Here is a 10,853-nt window from a genome sequence, read left to right on the forward strand (position 1 = left end):
GTTAACAAATATCATTAGCATTCATAACTCAGTCAAAACATTCAGTTCAATGGTCCTTTTCCTCTGAAAATGCATGCCATTAAATGCTATACTTACAAGGTAAATTAGCTTCAAGTTCTGCAACCTCTGTCGAAAGAAAAAATAAATACTGTTATTTATGCAAGCAGAAATCCATTCTTGAAGTCCAAATTGGCAGATCTAATTTAAACCACCCTGTAATTCAATTTTTACTTAAAAATATAATGGAGTTGCACCAGAAGTTTACCTTGAAATTTCTCTTTAAGCCACACAATTCATTACCAAAAAGGTTCACCTGCCCTCCAGACAATGGAAACACACCCTATTGTGATTAGGAAGTGCAGTGGAAACACCAGGGCTTCTAATACACAGAGCACTGGCATTTCAAACAGTGGCATTATCCAAACTCCAAACTTGCCTACATAAGGCACTAAAAATAAAGAAGGCCAGAACTCCACAGCCTGCAAAACACAAAAGCAGAGAAACCTCGAGAATCCAGGTGACAGTCCCACAATGAAAACAGCACAGGAGGTTCACCACCTGCATAAGCATTGCTAAGCTAATGCTCTTCCACCATCAGCTACAGACTGCCGCAGGTTATGCACTGCTTTTGTAGGGAAGCCTCCAGGCACGACACTGTGTACTGTGCACTTGAAACGAACTACTGAAACCCTGATTCAAGGGCACCATCATACTAGATGTGGTCCTGCCTGCAGAAACCAGCATTTAGAGAACCTAACACCCCAAAACAAACCTTCACTTCAATCACCTGGCCCAGCACTGGTGGGTGATAAAAACTGCATTCATTGCACAACAACCCCCGGACCTCCAGGCTGCTGAACAAACCCAGGACTGGTAAGATATTTTTTTTTTCCTGCTGTGTCTGTTGGATATTTCCCCTGGGAGCACAGTTTGCTATAGATATCCACTCCTGTTCAATTAAATTTCCTTTTTATTTATCGTATTACCCATCCATAAAACTAGGCAGGAAAGTTTAATCCTAAGCCCTTTCTCTGGAAGACCCAGTCTGCTTTCTCCCTCTTTCGGGAATTTTGTTGATGCCTTACTTTTGGGTATCTGTATACAGAAGTATGAATAAGGTGCATCAAAATCACCTCTGCTTTGACTTCTAAAGTTCTAGGAAATCTAATCAAGTATATTTTTGCATTTCCTGTAGCCTTTTCCACACGATTTCTATCTTTGCTTTCTGGTTTACATAGACACAGCTCATACACTTGGGCTAGCAACAATGCATAAGAGATTTCAACACCAACTCTCAAAAACATCTAAAGAAAGCTTTAATTCAGTTTAAGATACGAGGAGTGATTTCTTGGCTCAGAATCCAAACTGATCTCACCACAATTAAGAGCTAACTAATTCCCCAGAACTTTTCCTGCACCCATGCCTGCCAAACTTGACTGATCTCTGCAGCGAGCATCATGCTTGTTTGACTCCCACCTCTCACTTGCTTGGCACAGTACTGGTATACGTGTATCTGCAGCCTATCCCACCAAAACAGCAGCACTGCATTTCACATGTGCCTAAAAAGTTCACTACTGCACTCTTTAAAACCCCACACTCTGCAGCATTCATGAAGCCATAGCTGTTTTAACCAAAGTTGTGCCCTGGAAGACATGCAACACTGGGGCCATACTTGTGCTAAAAGCTTTCCAAAAGTACCGTCTTTATAATATACCCCAAATTTCAGCTATAACCAAGGGCTTTTTTTTTGTAACCAGAAAGTAAAACTGAAGACAAGAAATAACCACCTACTGAAGGCTGCAGCTATACAAACTTATTGTAAGAGTATTCCCCCACTCCTTTCTCTTTAAACTCACCAGCCTTTCATCGTGGGAGGCACTATCAATCTTCTCTAGAGCACAGAGTTTAGGACCTAGCTCTTATTTTAAGGTGTTGACTGCTTTCCATGCTTGCATGTTGTTCAACTTAATGAGTCCTGTCTGCCCTTTGCTTCAATTCTGAGAAAAGGGCAGCAGGGAAAAGGGAGGCACCAAAGGACAGAGTGTGTTTAAACCAGCAACGGCCAGGCTGCAGCAGCTCTGCTGAGCTGGGGCCTCACTTCTGCAAGGTTCCACAGAGAGTCTGCTGATCACCACAGTTCCTTTTATGGTTCTGTGTTTCCCTTTGTCTTGGCACAAGAATGAGCCAGTTTTCTTGTGAGAACATGAAAATGAAGGTGCTCACAGCCCTGAGTACGGAACAGCATGCTCTCTTTCTTTAAAGGTGTACAAACTTGTGGGAAGGATATGATAACTTATCCACTTGAAAGCTTTGTGAACAAAGGCAAGTTCCCCCAAACTAAGGTTTCTAGACAACTCTGCAACAAACTACTGAAACTAAGAATGTAACTATTTTATAAAGATAAAAGAAGGTAAAGACCTGCTTCAATACTCCAAAGTTAAAGTAACGTCAAGTAAGGAAATAGATGTTACTATTAACTGTGCCATATAAACACTGGTGATTAACAATAACTAGCACATTTAAACGGGCCAAAACTGCAGTGTTTGAGTTTTTCAACCTCTATGACTCTTCAGTAGTGACAATCTTGACACCGAAATAATTTTTAGATTTTTTTGCTCAGAAGGCAAACATTTTGACCATATCATTCAAGCTCCATTAAGATTCTGATGGTTTAAGTCGTGTATTTTCTACATAAAGCAATACCACTGACAAGAATATGCTCCATCAGAAAATGCCCCATGTGCAGTCTGCCAGATCACTGGCATGATTTTTTTGTAAATAAGCAAAATGTAGAAGCAACAATTAGACGTCTAATGTACTGAACTTCCAAGCGCTTCAGAAGCCTCATTAAACTGAAGAACAAACTTCATCTAAAATCTTTTTGACCTCTATCAAAAAATGACAGTAACTCGAGCTGAACAGTAAAGAAAATCCAATTTGACTGCTGCTTATCATGCTTTGTGAATATTCAGTATCTGTGTCAATTCACAGCCAGGCACCTCACTATTCCTTAAGGTGCCAAGACAAACAGCCAGATAATCCAAGTCTCAGGAAATATCGTGCAAAGCAGTCCAGAACTTCCACAGGAAAACAGTGCTTGTCACTGCCCACACAGCACTGGCTTAGCAGAGGTGCAGAAACACTGCAGAGCATCTGAATTCCTCTCACAGCCAAGAGAGTTTACTGCCAAGAAGCAGCAAGCCTGGGAGCACCGAAAGGCCCTGCACCCACTCAAAAAAAAAACACCCTCAAGTGCAGTCAGTCCAGACCCAGACTTGCTCCTAACCAGCCAGTCATGTGTTCCTGAAACCTTACGTGATCTGGTGCAGAAGCACACCCAAGTGGCAGGTCTATTTGCAGAGTCCTGCTCTTGACCCAGGATGCATCTGTTTGAGCAGTTCCAAATGCTATTTTAACCCAACAGAAGAGTGAAAAGGCAAGGGTTAAACTCAAACCTATCAGAAATTTTGGAGTAATTGAAAGCAAACCCAAGCAGCTTAGGAACGTCATAAAACAGGGGAAAGCTAAGCCTAACACAAGCAACTAGAGCTATCTATAAATGATTTCACAAACAATAACTCTCCCTACCCATGACAATTTCCAGGACAGAAACAGGAACACATACTCCTGATGTGTGTACAGGCATATGGTTTACGAGACACCCACGCAAAGGTTACATTCGGTAATACACAGACTATAATCCCATTGTTCTGCTCCTTCTCCCACCCCACCTCAGTAAGAGAGAATACAGAAGTGCTTTCTTTACTCGCCATGCCACAAAGAGTCAGGCCATACGCTTCCCACTGGAGTTTGTTTTTAAGAACGCAAAATGAAAGTGTTATTTCCTCAACTGAAATGAACATGCTCACCCACAGCAATACTTACTCCTCACTGGTTTTGTCCAAAATTCCTCCCTCCTCTTTAGGTCCCTCTTTAATGTGCATCCTTAAGGTTGCCAGAGATAAAGATAAATCCCTTGACACTCTGACAAAAAAGCCGTATTTCCTAACAATTCTAGCAGTATAATGTGTTTGCCTCCTCATTTTTATCCATCTACCTATAGCTTTCCCTGCTTAGCTCATTAACTCTACAACCATACAGACCAGTATTATAAGTCAAATGAGCCACCTCATACTGCCAGGTTTTTTGGTTTTTTTTTTTTAACAAAGAGATGTTTATTTCCCTTCCACTTCCCCATGTTTATTTTAAACAAGATATTGTCAAATCACATGCTTCAGCTTCTGTATACTAATTCAAAACTAGAAAAATCCACCATGGTTGGAAATCTAACTCTGCAATATAGCACTTCATAATTCAGGTATGCTGAAAATCAGTCATTAGGAGCAAACTGATGCATTGAACCAGGCCTCCCTTGTTTAGAAAAAGTCTCAGTAATAATTTTTCAAATTGGCTTCTACTTTCATTGTGTCTTTTTAGCTTTACAATACCTATCACAATTACACTGCAAGTATTTTAATGTAAACTACTACCTTCCTCTTTAATAAATATATATCAGTCATTTATCAAGGAACTTTCCACTGCCTTCTTACAAAATAAAGGATTTAATTTGGTGGGGTGGCTAAGAAGCACCATTGAAAACGAAATGCTTTAGTGACCCAGGTGGAACATGATTAATGCAGCATTTTCCAAACAATGCCTCATGTAATCTCAAGAGTGTAATGAAGGTTGGGGTTTTTTTAATTCTGGAAAGAGAAGCATTTTCTCCCCTCTCAATTTTCCTCACCTGTTATTGTGAGGAGGGCTATTACTGTGCTTGAAGGCTTGAAGAAAGCACGTATATGGATTCTTCTCAATTTAATTTACAATGCACATACACCTCACTTTGACAGTCTGTTTTCTTCTTCTGTTCTCTCTGGTGTATACAGATGCACACCTGAAACATTTCCTGGTTACAAAACTCTGGTTGTAAAAGCCACAAATGTTGAAGACAACTGAGGAATAAACCATGCTAACTCCTTTTTTTAGCTATTAAGTTATTTCATGCTGTCACAACCAAACTAAAAATTACTGGTAATATAAAACTGAATGATGATGTTTAGGTGCAGTTCAAGGGAAAACCTTTGTGATCAATAAGCATTACATTGCTACTACTGATGTCCTGGCATGTTCTCTATCTGTAATTCAATTTAGTAGTCAGTCATTATACAAGATTAACTTCAACTACTACTTTGGCTTGTCCTCTGCCTCTTCCAAGTTTTCAGACAGGATCTGCCTTCCAAGCTGAGCACTGCAAACCTCAGAGCATCCTGCAGCAGCAGTCATGCAGGCCCTACTCCTAACTTAATGAAGTACCCCGAGAGATGAATTTAACATCAAAAATTGCCTCTGTAGCACAGAAGACATTGAAAACTGCTAAATCAAGTGCTCTAATTTGGGTACTAGGCCCACAGATTTAGGGCCTTACTCTCCAACTGAGCCTATACTGAAAATCCAGTGAAAATACAGATGCGAGAACACATCATGATGAACTTTGTTAAACTGTGCTTTATTATAGCCTCTCTCCAAAGCAGAAAAGCAGCAGAGCCCATTCAAGAACCATTTCTGTCTGCTCCTCCTTCCTGCATCAGTATTTGCTTTCTGCCCTCTCCAGTTGTTTGCATTTCCTCCATGTGATTTGCCTTGAAACATCTCAGTCACTGCATGGTCTCCCTCCAGCCCACCCCACCCAGAAAGCCTCTCTCCAAGAACTGGCAGCTGAATTACTAGTTCTCATCAATCACACCCTCAGACACTTCCACCCTCAGTGATTTTGAAATTGTGGATGTTTTCCTGCAACTTCCCAGGCTTTCAGATCAGAACTACCACCACACTCCTCACCCCAGACACAGGTGCCCTGTTAACCTCCCAAATGTGCTCCACTAGTTACTGAGATAATCAGCAGGGGAGAGGCTGCTTCCAAGTCCTGTTCAGTAGCCACAGCTTTAACACTTCAGAGGAAAAACAGCTGGAAGAGAATATCCAGCTGTCTCAGAATTACTTCCCCACAAAAAAAAAACTTTAGGGATATTTTTCCTTTCATAAGACATCCATAAAATAACCCAATGAAACACTGTCCTGAGCCACTGATATTTGCATATATAACACCACTGGATACGTATGCAATCAAATGAACAGCTTAGAAAAATTACCAAAGGGCACCAGAACTTTAAGAGTAACTGTTTCCACAGAAGTGAGAAGAAAGCCTGTTCGACTTACATCCATCTCTAAAGCCAAGTACGGCACTTGATGACTCTCAGCTGATAACTCACTTCCTGTTTTAGTAAGAGTATTTAGAATGCCATCTTCTAATTTTCTTCACATCCATATGGTGGGATAGCTAACATCATACCTAAATTATTACTTATTTTTCCTATGTTAAGGCAATATCAGTTTGCAGACATATGTAGTTGGTCTCTGCCAAATTTTTTAAAGTTTCTAAGCATCGTCTAAACTTACCAGTGGCTGGGGTCACAGCCACCTACCCCATAATGAAAACATCATTGATCTATTTACCAGTAAGTGTACACAGCACCTTTGAGAGCTGCAGGGTTATCAGTGTGACAACACATCCTTCAACAAGATCCTGTGATGCCTCCCTGGACAGGACTCTCTATCAACATAAACAAGGCTGTCTTTAATCTACCTCCAGATAAAAAACCAGACCCTGTCTGTGTCTGGGCAATACCTCTAGTAAAGCTGGCAGACATCTGTCTGCAGAGTTTGTTAGACTATTGCCGATTTCCTGTGGATCAGGAGTAAGAGAGCATCTCTCCAGCACACCATCATCATCATCATCACTCAAGCAGGCAAACAGCAATCTGATCTTGGTTTATACACTATCACCAACTCCCAGGGCCAGGCAGGATTTAGGGTACTGTGCCAAAAATCGCCTTCAGCTAAGCGTCCAGGACATGTCTAAGGTGCTGTGGAGGACGCTGCACAAAGCAGTTGCCCATTGCTCTCCTATTGACTTAGAAGCAATAGACTTATCTGAGGCCAGAAAGGATCCACGTGTGCTATGGAAAGAGCATAGCTGTCACTGAGCTGTCTACTGTATGTGACCACAGTCCCTTGTTCTCTCAAACCTAGAGGCTTTACATGGTGGAATAAAACCACTAACACCATTAAGGGCTACAAGTGAACCAGCTGCTGGAGCAAACAAGGACAGAAGATACCAGGCCTTTTCTCATCTCCTCCTCCTTCCTTACTGATCCTTTTCTCATCACCTCCTCTTCATCCTTCCTTACCGATAGCCAGCATTTCTTTTCTTTTTCGTAGAAGAGATTATTTTTTAATTCACAGTTGCAGGAGATTGACCTGATCAAGCCTTTCAGCTGTTCTGCAACTATCATCTGTCTGTTTGATAATTCCAGCCTAAAAAACCCACCAGTTAACAACTCCGACTTACAGAGAAGAGTTTACAAGTTCCCAACAACTTTGTTTCACATCTAATGCACTAGCCTGTTCCATACAATACACTAATCTAATACACTAGCAGTTTCATACAAGCAAGCAGTAAAAGGCATCCTTACTCTATGCACCCCTTCAGCAGGCAGCTATTCTCTCCCTATAAAACTCATTCCTGCAGATCTATACATGACCTAAAAACACTATCAACATCAGAATTCCATCCTCACTCAGACTCTTAGCGTTGTAGATGCTGCTGCAGCTGATCTATCTTAAAGACCTGGAGCAAGTTCTGGAAACTTTTGTAATTAAATGGTCTACATTTAGCTTAAAAGATAATATCCCCAACAAATCTCTTCCACTCTAGCTACTAGATTCTCCTCTCACGTCAGTATAGTTATACGGAAGTCATCTACTTTACTGTCAGGTCCCATCTTGGTCCAGACCATTCTAACCAGAACTGACAGCCGCTCCTACAACTCTATTGGGAGACACACATGATAGAACTTTCACGCACAATCAGATAACAATCCAGCACTCACACTTGTCAGAGGAACGGCAGCAGTGACCTGCTTTTAACATTTGTCTGTTTGGGGCTCGACTTGTTCAATACTTAGTCTGCACTGGTTTGCTAACAGTAGCCACAGCGATTACAATGTCGATACTAATTTTCTCTAGCTTAAGTTTTTTTCTTTCCTTGCAGATTTAGGTCATGTTTTAGTCACAAAAGTGAAAAACATGACTGCTCTAAGGGCACAGTCCACCTTACACCACACCAGGCGTCACAGTTGAAGCATATCTATATTACAGTGCTGTTTTTCCCCTCAAGTTGACACCTGTGGGTCAGTGAAAATCTCAGATTATATATATTTAGTAATTTGGCTTTGTAGCTTAGCCTGGTTAAAGAGCTTAATTCTTCCTGCCTGCTATCGCTCCCCCTCTGAACTGGAGTTAACCAAGGATTTCCAAATCAGCAGTCTACAACAAGCTCTTTGTAAGTTATCACATCAGGGTTTATTAGAACTCCCCCGCCTTAGAACAATGCACAGAGAGAAAACTGAATATAACGTTCCCAGCTGAGGCACTTCCCAGTGCACTGAAGCATTTGCAGCGAAACCTTGCTCCAGTACACACAGCTACATGGAGAACCTCCCTAATTCGAAAAAGCCGTATGTAACTCAGAGCAAGGCAATGCCCCTCAGGCAAACATACCAGGGTCTGTCTCCCCATCAATCTGAAATAAGACCCGGAAACGTGAGTTTCCTTTGATAGGCATGAACCCTGAGAGTGACAGCTTTCATATCCACAGTGGTATATTCACTACTGATCATTTTTAGCACAAACACCACTCTAAACAACATATTTCTTGCCAATGGATCAAGCTGCACAGCTCAAGCATTAAATCACTGAACTGTTACCAGAGGGAGTAAACCTGAGCTTAAGCTCACAGTAACTGCAAAGTGGTAGCACCTACAGATTTTTCAATGTAAGATTATCTACAGAAAAAAAATGAAAAGCAAGAAAAAGCTGACCCTGATTTCACTATAAAATAATTATTGTCTCACAAACTACTTCATTTACCCAGAACCGACACAAAGTTTGGGTTTTTTTTTTCCCCACCAGCTAGTAATAACCTATGGTAGCTTTCCTCGAATAGACCATATGGTACTACAAAAATGAGCACTGGGTTTTTACTCACTACCTCATATTCAACTTCCAGTGATTCCAGGTCTATGGAAAATATCTCCTTGCATTGCTTTTTCAGCTTTTTAAAGTTTATTGCCTCTGAACTGTACCATTAAAGCCCACAGGAACAATGATGTTACCTTAAGGACTTACTTTCCTGTCACAGGCAGTTAGATTTTGCTCAAAAAAACCTTCCTATGAAATAAAATCTGATATTCCTCCCCTATATATTTACTGACACTTATGTGACAACTTTTAATCATAATGTTTTAACTGATGACAATTTCCAATGATGGATCAATTTTTCAGCAGAGGAAGGAGGCAGCTTTTTACCTTTCACATTATTAAACGAAAATAAGTGTCCTACAGGCAAAGCGCTGTCGGAGGTGCAAGGTATGCCAATGTATGTATACCCTACAGTATGAATCCTGAGGTAAGTCACAAGCAGTTTTAAAAGTACTTCTCTAAAGCATTTTATATGCAATTTAGTATTGTTTACTGGCAACACACACCTGTAAAGCTCAGAATATTTAAATATAAGTTCCTTTCACCTTTAACAAGTAATTTATCTCGAACAGACACCCTCCGAGTTGAATCAGAAGCTGGATTGGATGCACGGGGTCCTCTGACGCCATCATCCCGTTTCAACTTGCTTGCCAGAGTTAGCATTACTGCTGTCTTCAATCTAGAACACAAATATCAGAACAAAGTCAATTACCAAAACAAAAGCCGTGGGCCACCTCACAGCGGGCAGGGAGAACAAAAACGAGTTTCAGTTAGTTTCTTATTCAACAACTATCATCATATTCTTCGCAGTCAAACAAAGACTATGATATATATGGTTAACATGACCACAGCTAGAGACAAGGATGGCCTAGAGTAGCTGAAGAATGAGTTTGTTTCAAGTGCGAGTGCTGAGGGAGTTACAGTACATTAGGCCAAGAGGAAATTCCGTTTTGCTGGAGTAAGGTCAGACTTTCATCACTGTTTACAATCCAGTTCACTGCACCATCTCCTGCAGTACATCACTCCTTCAAAATAATTGCTGCCAGATCCCCAGCCAGACAACCTGCTACGACCATTCTCATCCACACTTCATGTGACAATATTCAGAGCTACTTTTCTGGCTGGCCAAAAAGATACAAGGGAGAAAGGGGAGGGGAGGTGTTACTGGAACAATTCTCTAACACTAGGAAGTGAGCTTTGAGCCAACTAAGAGGAGACAGGAAAGGAAAGGGGTTTAAACAGCAAACAGGGCAATTATCTGCACAGCTGCACAACAGCTACTCTTCGCAGTGCAAAGCAACAGCGGAGAAAGTTACATACAGAGATTTGATATCCTAAATGAAGAGGTTTTTTGCTGTGTCAGTCCTCCACTACAGGCGACAACCGCACTGATAAATAAATTACAAGAAAAGGTAGACAGAATGCCAAAGCTATAAAACCGAAATATTCAGTCTGTCATGGCTCAATACATTTCAACACTACTCTGAGTTGAAGGCAACTCATTCTTAACAGTTTGGCCAAAACTAACAGAATGCTGACAAGACCCAGACCCTTTAGGCCCCCCCACCACTAAAATGGTAGGAGAAAATGTTTATCCTTTAGTCAGATGAGTTAACTCAAGAAAATGAGGAAAAAACGTGTAAAAAGTCAGCATATAGTCTTTATACAGTCTTTGCATAGAAGATCAGACAGTCATGATGCAGCAGTAACAGAGACATTGGCTCTCAGAGTATAAAATGGAGAATCAGCAGAGA

General features: G+C 41.0%; 1 protein-coding gene across 1 annotated transcript in view; it reads right to left on the bottom strand.

The window, feature by feature from the left end:
* The window catches only part of UBE2F (ubiquitin-conjugating enzyme E2F (putative)), a 79,800-nt gene extending 70,021 nt beyond the window's left edge, over positions 1-9,779 (bottom strand). Inside the window, exons 1-2 of the mRNA XM_010140246.1 lie at positions 9,645-9,779; positions 97-126 (exon numbers count right to left, since the gene is read on the bottom strand). Of these exons, the coding sequence (XP_010138548.1) occupies positions 97-126; positions 9,645-9,762 (148 nt within the window). The 5' untranslated portion in view covers positions 9,763-9,779. The remainder of the gene's footprint in view (positions 1-96; positions 127-9,644) is intronic.
* Between the last annotated feature and the right edge of the window lie 1,074 nt (positions 9,780-10,853).

Source organism: Buceros rhinoceros, unplaced genomic scaffold (genome assembly GCF_000710305.1).
Source record: "Buceros rhinoceros silvestris isolate BGI_N320 unplaced genomic scaffold, ASM71030v1 scaffold15477, whole genome shotgun sequence".
NCBI lineage: Eukaryota > Metazoa > Chordata > Aves > Bucerotiformes > Bucerotidae > Buceros > Buceros rhinoceros.